Source organism: Myotis daubentonii, chromosome 19 (assembly GCF_963259705.1).
Source record: "Myotis daubentonii chromosome 19, mMyoDau2.1, whole genome shotgun sequence".
NCBI lineage: Eukaryota > Metazoa > Chordata > Mammalia > Chiroptera > Vespertilionidae > Myotis > Myotis daubentonii.
Genome location: NC_081858.1, coordinates 7,270,742 through 7,292,032, shown reverse-complemented (window position 1 = coordinate 7,292,032; position 21,291 = coordinate 7,270,742). Strand labels below are relative to the sequence as shown.

Genomic DNA, 21,291 nt, shown 5'->3' with positions numbered 1-21,291 from the left:
ACTTGTAGTGGGAGAGAGCAGTTTATACTGTGACCAGTGCTAATTCCTACGGAGAAAATAAGACGAGGCTATGGGATGAGGAGGGATATGGGGCAGGGTTCCCTGAACCACGATAGTCAGGAAAGGCCCACGTGGAGGGGGCACACCCGGTGAGACCCAAACGGGGAGGAAAAGCGAGGCATGTGCAGACGGAGGGAGGCGAGCGTCTCGGCAGAGAGACAGCACGTGCAGAGCCCCCGAGGAGGGTTCAGACTCGCAGCATCTGAGATACAGAAAGAAGGGCAGCGCACGCCGAGGGTGGGGAGCCAGCGGGAGTTAGTGAGAAGGGCAGGATCGTGAAGGATGTGCCACGGAGCCGGGATTTTTATTCCAAATGTAACGAGGGGGGTCTTCGCAGGGTTTTAATCAGAGATGTGGGCCTGGGAGTGGCATCGCCTACTTCCTAGTGGGAAAAGCTCTCCACCCAACCGGCTCCACCCCTGGAGTGGCCGCTACTTGTAACCTAGACCATGGACGTTTTGAGCTTGACTGACTCCATCTGACAGATGAGGAAACTGAGGCTCAGAGAGGTGCCTGGATTTGCTCGACTTCAGTAGAGCCAGTTGGCCTCAGAGCTGGGGCCCAGGGAGATGCGTACTGCCCAGAACCTGGGAGCTGCTCCCCAACCAGCCGGCGTCTCTGGCAAAAACAACCCCTGATGTTTGTTACAGCTGAAGCAGGAGCTGATGTCAAAGGTGAGGAAGACCCAGTAGCAAATGCACTAATTAGAGCCTCGCTTTTCTCTTACTCTGTCAATTCTAGTCACTCGTGGGAACCCGGGTCTCATTATGGGGCTAGAATGCGACAATTTCTCAGCTTTGGGTAAATTGCTTCCCAGCCTCAGCTGTCAACATTTGTACAGAGTGGCAGCTGGAACTGGAGGCAGGGGTGGGAGGGAGTCTCATTTAAGTTACCCAGTGACTCCTCGATGCAGTCGAAATGCAAGCAAGATCATGGAGGCGGACTTATTGATTCACTCTTTGGGGCTGAAGCGTTAGGTTCTGCTTGGGGCCTTTGGGCAGCGACACAAATGCAGGAAGTAACGAATTTGCTGCTTTACATAAGTACATATAAAGCTCGAGTTATTATATAAAAGAGGAGCGGTGTCTAGCCAGTCATGCTGCTACTGTTACTTCTACAGCATTATTTTGGTTAACAAAAGAGAAATTAGTTGCAGGAAAAAAACACACCTATACAACTTAAAAAAAAATCCCCAAATGTGACTCAAGGCATCTCTATGAACATTAACTAAACTGTCTTTTCCTTTCTTGCCAGAAGTCTGTACAGATCGGTGGCTGCCCCAGTAGAATCTTCTAGGGCAGTGGTCGGCAAACTGTGGCTCACGAGCCACATGCGGCTCTTTGGCCCCTTGAGTGTGGCTCTTCCACAAAATACCACGTTCGGGCGTGCACATACAGTGCGATTGAAACTTTGTGGCCCATGCGCAGAAGTCGGTATTTTGTGGAAGAGCCACACTCAAGGGGCCAAAGAGCCGCATGTGGCTCGCGAGCCGCAGTCTGCCGACCACTGTTCTAGGGAGATGTGAAAAATGCTGATGCCCACCTCCCCCTGTAGAGCAATTCCATCCAAATCCTGGGGGGTGGTCTCAGGCATCGCTGTGCTACCCTGGTAGTTGCAGTGGATGGCAAGGCTGAGGACTTGGTTTCTGTCTTCCAGGCTAACAACCATGGAGTTTGTTTTTAAAAGTGAGATAGAACTGACACATGGTGTTGTGAACATTCAAGGTGTACAAAGTTCAAGGTGTTGGTTGAGTACAGTTATATATTGCAATATGATTACCACTGTAGCATTAGTTAACATCTGTAGGTAATTATTGTGGTGAGAACAATTAAGATCTAGTCTCTTAGAAACTTTGAAGTTTATACTAGAGTGTTGTTGATTATAATCTCGATGCTGTGCTTTAGATTTCCAGAAATTATTTACCTGTACGACGAAAACATCTCCCCGATTCCCATGCATCCCACCCCCACAGCCACCATTCTAACTCTCTGATTTCACCAGAGAGCAGAATCCACATTAAGCAAGATCACACCGGCTTTGTCGTTGTCTGTCTGCCTGAGCTCACGTGGCCTAATGCCCTCAAGGGCCATCCATGTGAACACCTATGGGTGTCAGCCACAGACACCCAATGCTTGGTTCTGAAGTCTAATCCTGACTCCACCTTAGTTACTGTGTGACACAGGCCAGCGCTTCAGCTCTCTGCTTCTCAGGGGCCGATTTTGAAACAAGGCCAGCGACAGCAGACAGTTGTCAGGAACAACGTTTGCTGACAAAACCACGGCAATCCTGAGCTCTCACCAGAGCTGGGCCCCAGGAAGCTCTCTGCCCGGCACGTTTCGGCAGATGAGGGTGACTCAGCCAGGGAGGAAATCAGACATCCACCGAGAAATGTGTTTAGTGGAAAACCACGGACTCTCCTCCAGCCTGGTTTTCCAGAAAAGAGACAAAAAAATGTCCCAAGTTCATCGGTCATTCTCCAACCCTTCTGACAGAGTTTGACACCGAGAGGCAGTGTAGCAGCGTGGTGATGAACTTGGACCACAAAACCCGACTGGGGTTGCATCCCAGCTCTGCCACTTCCTGGTGGCACAACCTTGAGCTCGTCATTTCATCCCTGCAAAGGCCTTGGTTTTCTCATCGGTGAGAGGGGGTTTTCCTTTAACCTGGAGGTTGTGGTGAGGATTAAATGAGCATGTTATACATGCAATGCGCTTTGAACACCCATCCCATGGATGGGCCTAGCACCCAGTCCATACAGGGTTAGTGCCACGGATGCCGCACTGGGATTGCAGGTTCTGTTGTCACCCGTTTCCAGTTTCTCAGCCCCAAAGCCTGGCTGTGGGGAAGCACTGCTGAGCCCCCCGCTTCTGCCTGGTGACTAAGGAGGGCCCTCACCTCCAGGATGTTGTACCGAGAGTTGTCACAGTAGTCGCGGACGCCGATCTCCGTGCCCATGTACCAGCCGCTGAAGGGACAGGCGCTGAACTCCAGGCCGCCAATCTCCAGCAGCATGTTGGACACAGCGGGGAGGCCGTACCACTTCAGCCCCAGGTCCTTGAACCACTCAAACCTGCGGAGAAGGACACAGCCCAGCTCACCAGGGGGCGGGAGTCTCGGGCAGACAGAGGGTGGGACAGCCCGAGTCTGGGGATGCTGCAATGCCAGCGACTGACGGGGGCCATGTCAGAACCAGATTCCTGGGCTCTGGGCTCTGCTTCCGAGCTGGAGAATCACAGGCTCCAGAGCAGGGGCCCGAGGATATGCATCTTACCATGTTTCCCAGTGATGTGCAGGGATATCCAGGCCTGGAAACCACTGCTCGGGCTGCTGTTTATCTGCTAAGCCCAGTCTGCAAGTCAGTCCTGGAGGAAGCGAGTTCCCTCCTACCCAGGGCCTTTGCACGGCCCTCTTTCCTCCTGGGATCTCTCCTCCTCTGTGTCTGTCCAGCTCTTGTTTGCACTTTAATTCTCAGCTAAAATGTTGTTTACTCTTTTAGGAAGTCTTCCCTGATGCCCAATCTGGGTAGGGTGAGGTGATTTCATGCCTCTAGGTGCCATACAATTTCTACTGCAGCAAGTTATTGGAATGAAGTTATTTGGGTAAGATCAAAACTTTAAATAAAGACAGGATTCCAGCCCTAGCTGTTTTGGCTCAGTAGATAGACTGTCGGCTTGTGGACTGAAAGGTCCCGGGTTCGATTCTGGTCAAGGGTTGCAGAAATGTTATATATATCTATATATATCTATATCTATCTATCTATATCTATCTATCTATCTATCTATCTATCTATCTATCTATCTATCTATATAGAGAGAGACAGGATTCCACGCTGCACTCACATGACTCACCTGGTTTGCCTCCCTCTAGTCTTAGCCCTGAACTGGATCCTGTATTTATTTAAAATGCTGACACACTGTACAGCACAGAATTTTTTTAAATTATTTTTTAGTTTTCTTTCTTTTTAAAAATATATTTATTTAATATATTTATTGATTTCAGAGAGGAAGGGAGAGGGAGAGAGAGATAGAAACATCAATGATGAGAATCACTGATCTGCTTCATCTTGCATGCCCCACACTGGGGATCGGGCCTGCAACCCAGGCATGTGCCCTGACCGGGAATCGAACCAGTTCATAGTTCATAGGTTGACGCTCAACCACTGAGCCATGCCAGCCGGGCTATTTTTGATTTTTAAGAAATACTGCATTAAAATACTATTTATCTTGATTATTGAGTCTTTTGGTGCCGCCTCCATTCTGCCCCCAAGGCCCCTGTGGATTTCCTTCGCTCCAAATTCCTTTCGGACATGACTCCCCTCAAGTCACAGGGTTTAAACAGCTCCCTCTGTCTAACATCTGAGCCCCCAACAGGAGAGCAGGTGCTCCTGCTTTCTGATCCTCCGGGCTGGGAAAGGGCAGGTCCGGGTCGGTAGCTTAGGAGTGCAGTAAGAAGGGAGATCATGATTCAGAAAAGGTGGCAGTTCCCCGGCTGGTCAAGGAGGAATTACTGATTCTGAGCCCAGGTCCCAGGGAGAGGAGTGAAATCAAGAGCCCCTTTCAGCCTGTGTCTGGGCTGGAGAGGGCGAGCCAGGGGGTCCAGGAATGGGCAGAGGGGCACTGGGGAAACCCACCCGCCCTCACCCACTCCATGCCCGGCCCTCTTACTTGGGGTGCCTGATGGGCACTTCCAGCACCAGCTCTGGGGGGATCTGGAAGAGCTCGGGGTCATTGCCGTTGGCCTGGAGCAGGAGTGGCAGGACGTCGAAGCGGCCTCTCGGGGGCTTCCAGCCCTGCAGGATGCAGATCTGCAAGCAGACCAGCCGGTCAGGCCCCAGCTCAGGCCCCAGACCCTCCCAACATTGGGGAGGGGCAGAGCCCAGGCGCTACCCCCCAGCAGCCCGTTCCTCCGGGGGGACTGGGCCATTCCCCTCCTTTGCCAAGGTCTCCCCGACATCACCACGTAACCGGCACCGCTTCTCGTGGGCCCACAGACAGAGGGTAAAACTGTGCCCAGCACCAGGCTTTGAGCACTCGAAATGTGGAGGGTTCGAACCGAGACCCTAAGTGCCATAAGTGTAAACTACCAGGCCACAGAGGCAGAAACCATGTTTTATGTTTTCCGGGTCTTTCCTGCCCACTGGGGAGGGAGTCTATAACATGTAGTATATAACATGTAATCAAACGTATTAGATATAATTTATTTGTTAACTAGAGGCCTGATGCATGAGATTCGTGCAAGGGGCTTGGCCCTCGCAGCCCTGGCTTCGTCTGGAAGGTCGTCCGGAAGGTCGTTTGGCTGTCCGGTCTAATTAGCATATTACGCTTTTATTATTATAGATAATAAATTTTAAATAAATTATTAACATTTAAAGCTATTTAACACAATTATATATATTAACTCAATAAGTATATTACTTTATTAATAAGTATAATAAATAGGTTAGCCCGATATTACCCACTATAACGTTTTCAATACATAATCGAGATAAGAACTTATTAATAAGATATTCTCCACTCTCCCTCTTTGGTTTCTGTCTTGGTGATCTGCTGTGTATGCAGACTATGTGCTCACGAGCCATTGTGACCAGCAGCTGCTGTATTGGACAGCTCAGGGCGAGAGGGTTTCAAAAGATACAGCTCCGTGGTTATGTTTGGGTGATTCTTTCTGCCCTGTTAGTACCAAGAAGGAGCGTGAAATTATGCACTTAAAAGAACATGTCCTGTCAGCGAGGATTCTGGAAACAGAAGAAGAGGAAGAGGCCCTGGCGTCTGTGTTCTGGCGGCCACGGGGACAAGGTCAGCCAACTCCACACTCAGCTCGCAGCCAAGTGGAGCAGAGAGTCTGGCTGGGTCTACATCGGCACAGGTGCCTCTCCTGGTCGCCCTGGTTACTGCCCCTTCCTTAGGAGAGTAGCGTTTCATCAGGAAAGCCGGACGCAAAGGCCGTCAGCAAGCAACTGAGGGAGTTCAGTGGCCCTGCCTGGCCAGCTCCTCCTGGGGGAGGTACTGGGTGGAGTTTGAGGGGGGTTTGAGGAAAGGACAAGATGACTGGGTGATTAAGAAAAGGGGGTACCAGGCCTGTGGGCCTGAGGTCACGGCAGGCATGGCATCTGCCTGTGGTGTCTGCTATGGGCACAGACGCTGTAAGCCTCCGTGCCTCAGCTGTGCTGTCTGCATCACCTGGAGGGAGCCTTGGATGGTGGTGTTTGTGTTTCTGGTGGCTTTTATGAGTTGACTTGGCTGTCAGCAATAGTGTCTGTGCTGGTACCATGGAGAGTCCAGCCCATCCAACGAGGGTTGTGTGGGTTGAATAGTTGTCAAATGAATGAATGAAGGAATGATATGAATTTGACTTATTACCCAACTCAGAAAAGGTAGATGCAGGCATGGTTTCCATATGTCAGCTCCTCTCCTCCAGGTGGGAGGGAGGAGACTTGGACTGTATTTCTAGCTTTCTCTCTGTTCACTTATTGCCTTGGATAGTTCATTTGGCCTTGGTGAGACTCAGTCTACCCACCTGTGAAATGGGACTATGGTTACCACCATGAGAGTCAGGCAAGGTAATGGCATGGAAATGACCAACTGACTACCTGTAAGAGAACCAGCTGGTTCTCTCTGGGGGCAGCCACAGAGAGAAGGAGGTTTGGGAAAGAATAAGTGGCAGTTCATTTGCTGCTCTCCATATGAGGATCACATCAAAATCAGAAAAGTCTGTCGATAGAAACAGTCTGGGGAGATGAGAGCCCAGGTGAGCATGGACTGGGGGGCACGCACCTCTGTAAACTCCACATTGGCTGGGTCCCCCAGGATGGAGCCATCAGGCTGCTTGTAGCCAGCATAGCGGATAAGCTGGGAGTTCCAGACTCGGAAATCGTGCTTGCTGTCGATCCTCTGGGGAAATATGGTGATGGCGGACCTGTGGGCGACAGAGGGGGACACCTGGTGTCAGGGTGGGGCTTGCACTTTGGGGACACCCTGGAAAAGGTGTCACCCAGGTCGATGAGTGCATGAGGCTCAGGGTGGATTCCATCTGTGCCCAGGTCCCCAGGCCCATGGAGAGCTGCCGGGAGGAAGGGGCCTTGCCCTGTCCCTCCCGTGTCTGAGGAAGTGTGGAACGGAGGCCCCGTGCCGGCTTGCTGAAGGAAAAGGAATGCTTCTCAAATGGCACTTTCAAACCATCTTGAAGTGGGCCAGTTTCCCAGGGAGCCCTTTAGCAGCAGGTAATCTCCAGGGAAAGAGCATCAGGCCCCATTTCCCCTTAAGAATGCACAATCAGCTCTGGCTGGTTTGGCTCAGGGGATAGAGTGTTGGCCTGTGGACTGAAGGGTCCCAGGTTCAGTTCCAGTCAGGGGCACATGCCCGGGTTGAGGGCTCAATCCCCAGTAGGGGGCATGCAGGAGGCAGCCGATCAATGATTTTCTCTCATCGTTGATGTTTCTATCTCTCTCTCCCTCTCCCTTCCTCTCTGAAATAAATAAAAATATATTAACCTTACCTAATAATAGACAAACATGTAAACTGACCGTACCTTCGCTATGCTAACCAGCCAATCAGGGGAGTATGCAAATTAACCCAACAAAGATGGTGTTTAATTTGCATATGTAGGCTCCAAGTGGCAGAGCCAAGCCGGACAGCCCCAGGGCCGGAGCAGCGAAGCCGGATGGCCCCGGGGCCAGCTCCGCCTGGAGCCCGGCCAGAGCGAAGGCCTGGGTCCCGGGTGCCAGAGGCAAACCGGTGCCAGCAGCCAAGGGAAGGGAAGGCCTATTGCATGAATCTCTTTGTGCAACAGGCCTCTAGTAATAATAATAAAAAGAATGAACCATCGCCCGGCCGGCGTGGCTCAGTGGTTGAGCTTCTATCTATGAACCAGAAGGTCAAGGTTCGATTCCCAGTCAGGGCACATGCCTGGGTGTGGGCTTAATCCCTGGTGTGGGGTGTGCAGAGGGCAGCCTGTCAGTGATTCTTTCTCATCATTGATGTTTCTATCTCTCTCTCCCTCTCCCTCTCTAAAATAAATAAAAAATATATATTAAAAAAAGAACACAATCTTAAAAAAAAATGCATTATCAATGTCTACTTCTAGTCTTTCTCCTACCGTAATTAATGCCATGGTTAATTCTCGCCCAACCCATTCCAGGCCAAAGTCTGCAGACTTATGACTAAAAAAGATTCCAACTTCCATTTGTGTTCCATGTATTTACTCCGAAACGATAGATTGCCACTGGCCTCGCCTACCTAGCTAGCCAACGATGAGACTGTATGGTTACTGAGTGTAGTTGTTGCCTGCTGAAGCACCCAGCTGGAGCCCCGCTCTTTGTTAAAAGCGGTGTTAGAGGGGCATTAACGATGGGTTAGCACAAAACTGAGACTTTCCCCTTAGCAGCAGCAGAGGGATTCATAAACATCAAAAGGAGATTAACTTTTCACGATGTGGTTCAATGTTGTCTCACGCCAGTTCCTGCCACCTGGATCCATTGGTCCCATCACTGGACGGATCCCAAGCGATGGCTTGTGCTGGCATGGGAGTCGCACAGTGGGTCCAACCCATCGCTCATAGCCCTTCTCCCATCCACATCCTGCTCCTGGAACTCCGCCCCCTCGGCTGGAACCCCTCTCTGCTGTCATGCTTCCAAATCCAAACCCTGACTCAAATCCGCCCCATCTGGCTCCCAAGGCCTCTACCTGAGCCAATGTAGGTCTGACTGTCCGCACAGGACAACACTACCTTTAACCCTGCAGCGATGGTGCAATGCACCTGGCGGTGAGTCCAGGTTGGGGGGGGGGGGCAGCTGAAAGTGAAAGTCACAGAGAACCACAGGCACTCTTAAAAATCCCTTAGCAAAGGCGCCATACTGGGGAATCAACACAGGATAAGTCAGTCCACCCGTTGGCCCTCCAGCAGTAACACACACTGCCGTTCCTTTGGTTGAGCACGTTACAGGGTGTTTGTGTAATTTATATATTTAAACAGTGTGTTTAGAGATAGCAGAGTCACACACAGTGGGAGGAGACCCTGTGTGCAGGCACCGAGACCAACAGCGGAAATAGAACACATTTCTCTCTCTCAGACCCCACCTCTTCTAAGTCTAATCGTAATCAGTGGCAGGTCGAAAACCCCTCGCTGTGTAAGTTACCCCTCTCTCTCCTCCCTCCTGTTACCTCGCTTGCCTTTCTTTCCTACCTTTAGGTGATTTCTATACACAGCATACATGCTCTTAGGTATGTGCTCAGATGTGTGGTTTTAAAACGTATTAAAAAAAGAATCAGCTGAATATTTTCTTTAATAGAAGATGTCATAAAGACTGCCCAAAGTGCAGGTGCGCTGCCTGGTCTGTGACACCCCCACCCCCACCCCCTGCCCCATAGTCACGGCATCATTTGAAAACTACCAGAACAGCCCACAAGCTCCGTGAGGCTGAGATCTCAACCAAGCCCTCCTTCAACGCTCAGGATGTGCCGGATTTTCTCTGAAGGGGGAGGTCTTTTAGTCAAAAGATACACAGTTGACCCTTGAACAATGCAGGGTTCAGGGACAGTGAGCCCCCAATAGAGCTGAAAATCCACAGCTAACTTCTGACATCCCCCCAAAACTAGCCTACCGTTACTGGAAGCCTTACCGTTAACATAAATAGCCAGTTAACACATTTTTGTTGGTTACATGTATGATATACTGTATTTTTTAAAAATATATTTTTATTCATTTCAGAGAGGAAGGGAGAGGGAGAGAGAGATAGAAACATTAATGATGAGAGAGAATCATTGATCGGCTGCCTCCTGCACGCCCCCTACTGGGGATGGAGCCAACCACCCAGGCATGTGTCCTGAGTGGGAATCGAACCATGACCTCCTGGTTCATAGATGAGCATTCAACCCCTGAGCCACACTGGCTGGGCTACATACTGTATTCTTACAGTTAGCTAGAGAAGAGCAAATGTGATTAAGGAAATTAAAAGAGAAAATACATTTACTGCATTTCTTGAAAAAAATCTGCATCTAAGTGGGCCTGTGCAGTGAAACCCGTACTGGTTCAACGGTCAACTGTACTACCTCCTACCTCCCCATGCAGGACCGCGTACAGGCCTTCCCCGACGGTAGGCTCAGCTGGCAAGCACTTTCCTTCTCAAGGAAGGGACACATGCAAGGAAACCCATGCTTCATGCCAACAGGCCACTTTGGGGATGAGCTCAGTGCCACCCAGATGCTTAAGGGAATATCCCTGCAGCAGCTTTGAGATGGGCTGGTCCTCAGGAGCTGGGAACAGATGCCAGGGAAGGACTGAGTGGGCAGGACGAACAAGTATAGCCGCCCATCTGCGGGGCCCCAGCTGCTCCCTTCCAGCTGCTCCTTCCCAGCTGCAACCTGCCAGCCCACACAGGTGCTGCTGGTGGCTTTGTTCCTCATACAGGGCAAGAGGAGCTGGCTTAGTGGAACCTGACGGAGTCGTCCCCACAGCAGTGGGAAGACACATTAGTTGCCTTTCCAACCAAAGGGGGATTCTCAGGGTGCCCCAGACAAAAGCAGGAGCCGGCAGAAGCAGTCACCACAAACAATGGGATTTTCCTATTCCTGGGAAAGAGAAACATCCCTTCCTGCCCCCGCCATGGTGACACGGAACGGTGGGTTGAAAGTGATTTTGGCTGCTGTAGCTTTGGAAACCACTTGGAATTCTATTTTTCCCAGAAGGGAAGGGACATGGCGGTGGAACAAGGATGCCAGGCCACCGCTCCCAGCCTGGTGCATCTCCCCGAGAGGTGGCGGGGAGGATTTCCCTGGCAGGTGAGCCAACGCCAGACCCAGGGGTCAGCGCTGGGGGGACTCCCCTTCCCCAGGCTGGTCAGCTCACCTGAGGTTCCCTTTGTTGGTGGCGTACTTGATGTGGTTGCAAATGTAGTTGAACATCCCATGAGCCGTGGTGCAGTCGCGGGCATCAAACACCTGGAAGAGGTGCATTGTGGGACGGATGGCCTCTTCCTTTCCTCCTCAGCTCCCCCAGGGCAGCCTTCCCATTGGAGGAGAGCCCAGAGCCCACTCCAGCGGCTACCCCATTGGAGTAGTGAGCACCTCACCACCCATCAAACCAGAAAAATCCCCTAAAAGGAGGCATGGAGTGTAAGTGATGTGGGAAAGGGATGGTGAGGAGAGGAGAGACTTTTAGTTGGCTGGTTATATTTCCTGTTAGGTTATTAGGGATCAAAAACAAAACAAAACAAACAAACAAACAAAACAAAGAAGAAACCCCTGAGCTCGAAAACTAATCTCCTTCCAACTTGAAACTATTCCCCAGAGAAAAGTCATACCAAGGGACACGGAATCTGATGTTTTTGGTGAGCAGGCAGATAACATCAATAAGCAAAGAGAGGAGGTGCAAGACAAAAGGGAGCGGAGGGGTCTGCGGTCAACTGGAGTGCATAAGCCTTAACAAGAGATACGCAAATTCATTTTAAACACTGCGATGGCTACCGTCATGAGACATGGCTAGATCTGGCCATGATCTGAGGATCTGGGACCCCATGACGACCATCTGGTGGTACATCACCTTGGCCTCCAGCTGAGCCATTGTAAAGCTCACCCCTGCACCTGCCACCCTCTCCACCAAAGGGCTCCTCAAGGTAGCGAAGCCTCACCACCTACCTGCAGCTTGGACCACTGGATCCTGCCGACGCAGCGGGAGGCATTCCTCCAGGCGTGCTTGGCCCCATAGATGAGCTCTGTGTCTTTGAGCTGGTAGGTGCTGGTGGTTTCAATCTCCTTGTTCACCTCGTCCAGCCTCTCCATGTGGGCTTTGGAGCCAAATCTGAGTAAGGAGGGGAGGGAGGGAGGAGCGTCACCTTCTCGCCAACATCAGAGGTTGGTGAAAGGAGGGAGCTGTGACAGGAGGCCAGAAGCCACAGAAAGTCAGAGTTGTTTTCTGGACACAATAGTTCAAGCACAAAGTAGAGGCTGCAAACGAAAGTGCCCACAAAGGTCTAGCAGTGACTGAACTGGCTGAGGGGGGCCCATGCCTGGCCCGAAGGGGACAGCTACTGCCCTGCTCCAGCCAGCTGTCATCCTGAGAGCGGGGGGGGGGGGGGGGCGCGGGGGGGCGGGCACGGCTGCAGATCTTTCGAAGAAACTGGAGATCTGAGTTTTAAAGAAAACTCTTCTCATTTTAAATGATGGCAGTGAATGAAATTTTAGAAAGTACAAAAAATTTATTATGAAAATTGCCAGACTTATGAAAAGGTATAGAGAATACTACAATGAACACCCACACCCCAAGCCTAAGAATTAATAAATAAATAAGGACTAATATCATCGATCCTTGGGGACTACTTCCCCATAATGGCCCACCTTCTTCCCAGAAGTGACTGCTATTTTGCATCTACCTTCTCATGCTTTTGCTTATACTTCTGTCTACGTATACAGAGAGCCCCTGAATCATGTGCAGTATTGTTCTGCGAGTTTAAAATGTTTATATAAACGGTGATGACCTGAATGTACCCTTTTACACCTGTCCTTTCCTTCTTTCACTCCAAGTTGCTCATTCCCATGAGCAAACAGAGTGCTAACCCATTCATTTTTTCCGCCGTGTAGTATTTCATTATGGAAAACAGCGCCTTTTATTTATAGATTCTCCTGTCAATGGTGTTGAGGTGGTTTCCAGTTGGTTCTTTAATTTTAATTTTTTCTCTATTCGAACAGTGTTTCGGTAAACATTTTTATGGATGCCTTCTGTGCAAAAGTGTGAGAGCTCCTTTAGGCTACATATCCAGCCAGGGAATTGCTTGGAATGTTTCAAGTGTAAGCAGCACTTTGCAGGCCAAATAAAAACATTTCTGGGGGCTAGATTTGGCTCTTGGGCCACCAAATCCCGACCTCTGTGTAGGTGAACTTGCCTTTTAATGGACGAGTAGTACTGATCAATGAACTCCTTGGCGAGAGGGAAGAGCTGCTCTTTAGTGCGGACGTCTTCAGGCCTCCGTATCTGCTGAGAAGGCTGCATGACGGAGCCCATACAGATGCGCTCGCTGCATCCCGTTTCCTGGATGGAAAAGAGAGATTGGGGCTATCACTCGGTTCTGCCCAGGGGTGGCAGGTACTGGGCTGCAGACCCGCATGGGATACTCATGGTGGTGTTGACCTGGCCTTTAATTTCCCAGGGGGGTGTCTCGAGCACCAGCTTGAGATCACTGTTGGATGTGGTCATCAGCCAAGGCAAGGGATGGTAAGCAGCATTTTAAGGTTCTGAAAATGTCCGCTCAACTCAACAAGGATAAGAGGAGCTTTGTGACTGGCCTTCCCTTGGTACTGACTCCCAAGCAGCCACTGTGGCTTATTTGAACACGTGTATGGTGTGTTGATTGCAGGAAATGGCCCGGACAGTTCCCCTCCCTATAGTCACACCCCTTGCAATAGGCCTTTATGGCCACGCCCCATGAGGAGGGGGAGCCTCTTCCATCACCTCGTGAGTGGCCTGCAATACACCAGATGCCGGCAGCCTCTGAGGCTGTGACAACCAAAAGTGTCTTCGGATATTGCCAGGTACACAGGGCAGTCCCCGCCACAGAGAAGTATCCGGTCCCAGATGTGGCCAGTGCCGAGGTGGATCGATCCCGGACCACACCCTCCTGCGCTACTCACCAACGTGCTCTTAAGGTGGAGGGTGTCCGTGAGAACCACGTCGGTCTCCCAGTTCTTGACCTTGAGGAAGCGGGGGCACTTGGAGGGGCTGCCGTTCTTTGGGGGGGACTGTCTTCCCGAGGCAGGGGCCTGAGGAGAGAGTGAAGATGGGACGTCAGGCAGGAGGGCGCTGGAACATGGTCTCTGCTGGGACGGAGCGGCGCTGCTCCTCCCGGAACCTGCTCCGGGTTACCAACTGTCTGCACAGAGAAGGGGTTCGACTCCCCCTGGCTGACACGTGAGAGGTGGCTGGGAACCTGGCGCCTCCACCTTTGCAGAAGGAGGTGCCTCAGACGAGCCTTTCGGGTTCTGCTCTGGGGAGGAGAGACAGGAACCCAAAGGTGGGCAGGAGCCCCCTGGTGCCTAGCACAGGGTTTGGCTTTGAGCAGGGCCTCCCTGAAAGTTTGCTGAAAGGACACCATCAGTTTCTCCGAAGGATAAAGCCCTCAGGGCTGAGGAGTGAAATCGGAGGCTGGGTCACGTTACTTTTCCGGGCCTTCCTGCTACAGCCCGGACTCACCATTTCCAGCAGGTACTGGGGAAACAGAAGGTTTAAATTAGAAAGGTTTGCAGCATAGGACGTTTCCCCCAAATTTCAGGTTCCTGCCTCTCGAAGATAGATGCCCAGCATGTCCCTGTCCCGGGGCCTTTGCACTTCCCGTTCCCCATCTTGAACACCTTCAGTTCTCCATTTGTCTTCACCTCTGCAGTAAAACTGCCCAGTAGGTGAGGACGGGTAAGTCCTGGGCCGACCAATGTTGGCCCCTCCATTTCAGACCCACGTACAAGGATCACATTCTGTCTCGGGCGTTTCTGAGCAGTTGTCTACCTGCCGGGAGAGGTGTGCCCGTGCATCGACAAGCATCGGGCACTCGCAAGTGTCAGGGAGAGGCAACAGGCACGCCCTGATGCGACAGCTGAGCAGGGGAGGGGAGGAGAAGAGGCGGCGTTCAGTGATGTTCATGCCAAAGAGTAGAGCAATGGGCCGTGACCTTGAGGCAGGGCCCCGTCGATGTGCTAGGTGCTGCCCTGGGACACCTTGCTCAAAGAGTCAGACAGGTTCCTTGACCTGGAGCACTGTTGTGGGAGAATGGAGATAGTAAGTAAGTGAGTACACACATAGTATAATTTCAGGTGGTGTTAAGAGTATAAAATAGAAGGAGGTGATGACGACTAAGTGGAGGGGAGAAAGGCAAGTGCAAAGGTCCTGAGGTAGGGATGAGTACGCTAAATTCCAAGGACCAGCAAAGAGGCCAGTGTGCCTGGAGCATGTGCGTCATGTCGAGGACGAGGATACGAAGTCAGAAAGAAGGCAGGGTGCACGTTACATCAGCTTGGAGGACCCGAGTTGGGCGAAGGAGCTATGAATTACCATTAAACAGGCTAGGTCCAGGACAGAGATCGCAGAGAACTCTGAACGACTATTACTGAAAACTACCATTCAATGAGCACTTAATATGTGCCAAGCAATAACCTTATCATCCCCATTTCACAGATGAGAAAAGTGAGGCAAAGAGTGGTTAACCAAGTTGTCCAAGGTCACAGAGCTAGTAAGCGGGGGCCAGGAGTCAAATCCAGGTAGTATGACTCTCAAACCTTGCTCCTGTTTGACAATCCTGCTTCTTGGCCATTATGCATAATTCATTCATGAATTCATTCATCATTCATTCATTCAACACACAGTTATTGAGTGAGTATCTCCTATGTGCCAGGCAAGGCAGCAAGGGCCAGGGCTACTGTGACAAACTAGACAGATGTGATCTCTGCCCCCATGGAGTTCACAGCCAGTGGGAGGGGCATCACAACTGAAGGAGCCACTATAATTGAGAGCAATGGGTACAGTAACGTGGGGCAGTGAGAGTATCCAGGGGTCTGTGCAAGCACATAGAAGAGGCATCCCACCCAGAGCATTTGGCTTCTAAGTAAGACCTGATGGACAAATAGGTGTTAACCAGACAAAGAAGGGGGAGAAGCAGGGCCTTGCAGGCAGAGAGAACAGCTGTGCAAAGGTGGTGAGGCGAGTGGCCTATCATGGCCACCTTTCTGGCCACTGGCCACTGGCCACCTCTGTGCTAAAGCATCCATGCTGTCATGTTAGAGTGCGAAACAGGAGGCAGGTGAACCGATAGCTCCAGAACAGAGCAGGGGACGGTAGCAGAGAAGCAACAGAAGCTGCCGTGACTCATGAGCTCCCACTCCTCCCTGCCCTGGCCAGATCTGGTCATCCCCAGTGGTTCCCATCTCAGCGCCGGACACCACCATCCATCCATCCATCCATCCATCCATCCATCCATCCATCTGCGCCAGCCACAGCGGGGAGCTGTCCTGGGCATCATCCTCTTTATCTCCCATACTTACCTCACCTCCCACTCTCGCCCGCTGTCGTTTTCTAAGTAGCTCTAGAGTCCATCCGCTCCTCTGTCCAACCACCATCATCTCTCACTTGCATGACGGCGCTCACCTCCTAAGTGTTAGCCATTACCTACTACCATCGGCGTTGTTATTCTGCTAACACAGTGCAACGTCTGGCATGACGACTGTAACTACACCACTGCCCGGCTAGGGGCAGGAGAGGGATCTGGATGACTTCTTCCCTCGTTCCCCTTTGGCACTTTCCATCCTGCCAAACTTTAAGTCCTTTTACCTGCGTCCCCTTGTGAAGCTACATACAAACAACCGCCCGGAAAGACATGCTCACACCCCTCTAGGACTGTCTCCACTGCTCCCTTCCAGCAGACGAACAGGTGGTGGAAGTCACACCTGGGCGAGCCTTTGTCGCGACAAAATCCTCTGATGGTGCCGACAACCGGTGCCCGTGAGAAGGAGCGGTCCTCCCCTGCCCCGTGCGGGAGGCACCGGACATCCTCCCTAGATGCCAGGCGTCATTAGGCCAGTTTAGAAACTCCCTGGACCATCACAGTAATGCCCCGGAGGCTGAGGAGCAGCTGGAATCCGGGGGGAGGAGGGAAAACAGAGGTGGTGCTGGTGTGGGGGTGGGACCCAGGACCCGGGGAGAGGGGGGGAGGGCAGAGGGTGGGAGCCCAGGAAGGCAGGAGGAAGAGGTGTGGCAGGAGCAGAGCTAACGGGACGAATAGAAGAGGCCATCTGTGGAGGTGCCAGATGTGTGAGGGGTGGTCATCAGGAGCCGAGTAATTGGGGCCCGAGCGCCAGGCGTGCCGAGTACACACTTGAAACCCAGCATTAGGAGGCCTCTGGCAGGGCTGCCGTATCGGGGCTTTGATGTTTTAATTAGCCAGCAGTCATATTAGATGACTCAAGAGGGGACAAGTGGGAGATTACTAGAGCAGTCAGGGGCCCTGCGTGGGGGATGCAAATGACTTTTCTGAGTGGGGACCCAGGTTCAGGTTAGAAATGCAATTAGTGGGCCTGTGAGTCATCATGCTGGAACAGGGCATGAGTGGGCTTTGGGCGGCGGCTCTGTGCGTCCTTTTCCGAGTTGGTGTCTGCGGTGGGTAACGGAGTGTTCCAGGTGGCGGGGGACACAGATTTGATCGAGTGGGTCCTGGGGGCTGCCTGCTCCCAGCTTTGGAAAGAAGGCTCTGAGCTCCGGGGCATTTCAGAGGCTGGGTCCGCACCTCTTAGCAGAGGCCCTGAGGAAGTGGAGGGAAAGGGCCTTGCAGCCCAAGGGGAGACAGCTAGGCAAGGTCACTGCCAGCCTGGGGCTCCAAGCCAGGAATTCATGCTTGTAGGACTTCTGACACCCTGATTGCTTCTCCTGTCCTTCCCTCTTTTCCTTCTCTCCTTCAACAAGTACATACAGAGCACCTACTGTGTGCCAGGCCTGGTGTTCTAGGCTCACAGTGGTCACCACTGTCATCCCACAACTGGGAGAAGCACCTTCCGGCTGCATGTCCTAAAGTCGGGGTGGGGAAACTGGGGCCCGCGAGCCAAATCTGCTTTGCTCCCTGTTTTGGCACAGCCTATAAGCTAAGAATGGCGTTTCCATTTTTAGTGTGTTAAGTGAAAAAAATCCAAAGACTAATATTTCATGATGCATGTGAGTTACATGATGTTCAGATTTCAGGGTCCACCAATAAAGTTTTATTGGTACACAGCTACACGCACTCGTTTCCGTATTGTCTATGGCTGCTTTTGCAATACAATGATAGAGTAGCTGTGATGAAGACCAAGACTGTAGGGCCCACGAAGCCAAAACTCTTCCCCTCCTTGTTCTTTTATAGGAAAAGTTTGCAGACTCTGGAGCAAAAGCATTGGATTCCACTGGCTGAACTGTAAGCAATTCTACTGTCTCCATCTGCTTAAATGTCACTACATTAGAGATCTTTTCCGATCATTTGTTAAAACAACGCTTTACTTGTCACTCCGTGCTGCCTCCCACCCTTACTATGCTTTATTTTCCTTCACAGCACTTCCCCCTGCTTGCAATTCTTGTGGGAGTGCATGTATTTGCACGTGCACATAAATATTTGTATCTTACACATTTATGTATGTGTCTCTAGATACAGTTTTTGGCCTACCCACTGTTCACTTTGTTCTATCTCTAGCCCCGTGACCAGTGCCCAGCATGTAGAACATGTTCAGCCAGTATTTGAGGTCGGCTATAAACTGAATTGTGACCTCCGGGATTCATACATTGAAGCCATAACCCCCAGTGTGACTGCATTTGGAGATGGGGTAGTTAGGAGGTACTTAAGGTTAAATGAGGTCATGAGGGTGGGACCCTCATCTGATAGGATTGATGCCCTTACAGGAAGAGGAAGACACACCTCTACTTCCATGCACACACGCAGAAAGGCTATGTAAGGGCACAGCAGAGGGGCTGTCTGCAAGCCGGGAGGCGAGCCCTCACCAAATGTGACCACGCTGGCCCCTTGGCCTTGGACATCTGCCTCCAGAACTGTGAGAAGTAACTTTGTGTTGTGTAAGCCGCCCAGTCTGTGGAATTCTGTTACGGCAGCTCGAGCTGACTCATATAAGATCAAACGCATGTCAAAACTGAGAGTCTGCTCGACCGGCATGACTCAGTGGTTGAGCATCAACCTGTGAACCAGGAGGTCCTGCTCAATCAGGTCAGGGCACATGCCTGGGTTCCGGGCTTGACCCCAGTAGGGGATGTGCAGGAGGCAGATGATCAATGTTTCTCTCTCATCATTGATGTTTCTCTCTCTCTCTCCCTCTCCCTCCTTCTCTGAAGTCAATAAAATATATATATATATATATATATATTTAAATTTCGAAGTCCCTTAAATGCTTAGCCAGAGACTAAAGAACCCCTGAAGCTACCTGACTGAGGGGGTGACCTTATCAAAGCCGAGTGTTGAAAAACATGTGACTGCAGGGCCTGCAGGCCAGGAAGGGAAGAGATGGAGACTGGGGTGCCAGGAGAGAGCCCTGAGGTGTGAGAGGGCGGGAAGGAAAAGGACCAAGTCAACACTGACTCAGAAGCTTCCGGCCTGAGTGGGTGGGAGCCAGTGAGCCTTAGAGCAGGAGTTCGGGGTGATGAGAAGGTGGAGGGAGGGAGGGAGGGTTTTCAGGCAGGAAGGTAGACACCAGGCACAGGAATCTGGAAGATCTCGAAACAGAAGCCAGGCCCCTGCCCTTCCCCAGTTATATAGGAGCCTCTCAGTGACACAGGGACAGGAGCATGACAGCGGGCCCCTGGGAGACACAGAGCACCTCAGGAACTGCCATGAGTTGAACCGTCCCTCCCAAATTCATATGGTAACGCTCTACCCCCAGGAGCTCAGAATAGGACCTCATGTGGAGTTGCTAATGAAGGGATTCTGTTACAATGAGGTCATCCCGGCAGTCCTAATCCAACAGGACTGATGTCTCATAAAAGGGAAATTTGCCCTAGCTGGTGTGGCTCAGTGGATGGAGGGTCGGCCCCTGGACTGAAGGGTCCTGTGTTCGATTCCAGTCAAGGGCATGTACCTCAGTTGTAGGCTCGATCCCCAGCCCCAGTTGGGGCATATGTGGGAGGCAACCAATTGATGTGTCTCTCTCACATCAATGTTTCTCTCTCTGTCTCTCCCTCTCCCTCCCACTCTCTTTAAGAATGAGTGGAAAAATACCCTCAGGTGAGGATTAACACACACACAAAAATAATAAATAAAAAGGGGACATTTGGAGACAGACAAGCGCCCAGGGAGAATGCCACGCAACCTGCCCGCTTTGCTTCTGCGCAAATGAGGGCAGACACTGGGCTGAGCTGGACAGCAGGCCATCCCCACCAGGGGCCAGACGCCCCGCACCGTGCCCTTCGCTGCAGCGCCCCGCAGCACGCTCCACCCTGCGGGCACCACCTCCCCCAGGCAGCCAGTGTTACCCGGTTACGAGCTGTGGCAGCTCAGGGCTCAGGACCACAGACCTGCAAACCAGCAAGTACCCACCCATCCGTGCAATTAAAAAATTGCTACTTAACAAACTTAACCAACTGTGTTTAATGCCTCGGAGTATAATTTCCTCGTAGTGTATTCAAAGCATTATTTCGCAAGTGATTCATTCTTTATAATAACTCTGTGGAAGCTTGACATCGCTGCTTCTTCTCCCCCTACTTTGATTTAACAGTCCATGGTCTATACTCTGGAGGGGGGTGGAAAAGGAGGTGCCTGGGAGGCAGTCCCATCACAGGGGGGTCCACGGATGAGGGCCTCTGGCGATAAGGGGTCTTTAAGTCAGACTGTGGATACTTTATCCAAGTGGGTTTATGCTAATCGTTGCAATGAAATCACAAGATAACCAGATAGACAATTTGCAACTTGGTCCCATTACCACACGAGAATGTACATGTGCGTTATGAATTAATTTTATTTATTTTTATTTTATTTTTCTAATCCCTAAGTGCTGACACTAGCTCCAAACAGCTGAAGCCAGTCCGGAAGGGCAGAACCTCGCTCCAAAGCCTCGCCCTAAGCAAGCCCCCCTCTCCCACAGGCCCCCGGGAGCCAGCCTCAGTGTGTCCCCGTGACTTCCACAGGCACCTCCCCCTGGAGAGTCAGCAGCCCTTTCCACCTCGGGCTCCCAGGCCAGTGTGCTCACTGAAGGGTCCTGTCCTCTAGGGCCGTCTTGTGGGGACCGGGGCTCCCCCAGGGCCCGGCTCAACCTGATTGTAATGGACTTAGCCCGGGATGGCCCAGCCAAGGTGCTGACACTCATTCCAAAGAGCCAAGCCTAGGCCCTAAGACCCCAACCTAGTCCCAAACAGCTGTAGCCAGTCCCTAAGGGCAGAGCCCAGCCCTAAAGAGGGGAGCCCAGACCAGGTCAGCTGAACCCAGTCCTGAAGGGCGGAGCCTAGCCCCGGAGAGCAGAACCCATACCGGAACAGTGGAACCCAGTCCCAAATGGCGGAATCTAGTCCTGAAAGGTCGAGCTTAGGCCCGAATAGCCCAGCCAAGGCCTAAGAGCCGAATCCAGTCCCTAAGTGCGGACACTAGTATTGAAGAGTCGCGCCTCCACCCGAAGAGGCAGCCTACCCCCAAGAGCTGAACCTTGTCCTCAATAGTTGAGCCCAGTCCCCAAGGGCGGAGCCTAGCCCTGAGGAGCCGAACCTATTCCCCTATGAATTAATTTAAAAGAAATCCTGTAATTG

General features: G+C 51.7%; 1 protein-coding gene across 3 annotated transcripts in view; it reads right to left on the bottom strand.

Annotated features, from left to right (window-relative positions):
• The window catches only part of NOS1 (nitric oxide synthase 1), a 156,226-nt gene that overhangs the window by 43,321 nt on the left and 91,614 nt on the right, over window positions 1-21,291 (bottom strand). For all 3 annotated transcript variants that reach the window (XM_059677244.1, XM_059677246.1, XM_059677247.1), the window contains exons 4-10: window positions 13,680-13,808; window positions 12,935-13,080; window positions 11,691-11,853; window positions 10,903-10,994; window positions 6,834-6,975; window positions 4,725-4,864; window positions 2,956-3,130 (exon numbers count right to left, since the gene is read on the bottom strand). In XM_059677244.1, the coding sequence (XP_059533227.1) occupies window positions 2,956-3,130; window positions 4,725-4,864; window positions 6,834-6,975; window positions 10,903-10,994; window positions 11,691-11,853; window positions 12,935-13,080; window positions 13,680-13,808 (987 nt within the window). The remainder of the gene's footprint in view (window positions 1-2,955; window positions 3,131-4,724; window positions 4,865-6,833; window positions 6,976-10,902; window positions 10,995-11,690; window positions 11,854-12,934; window positions 13,081-13,679; window positions 13,809-21,291) is intronic.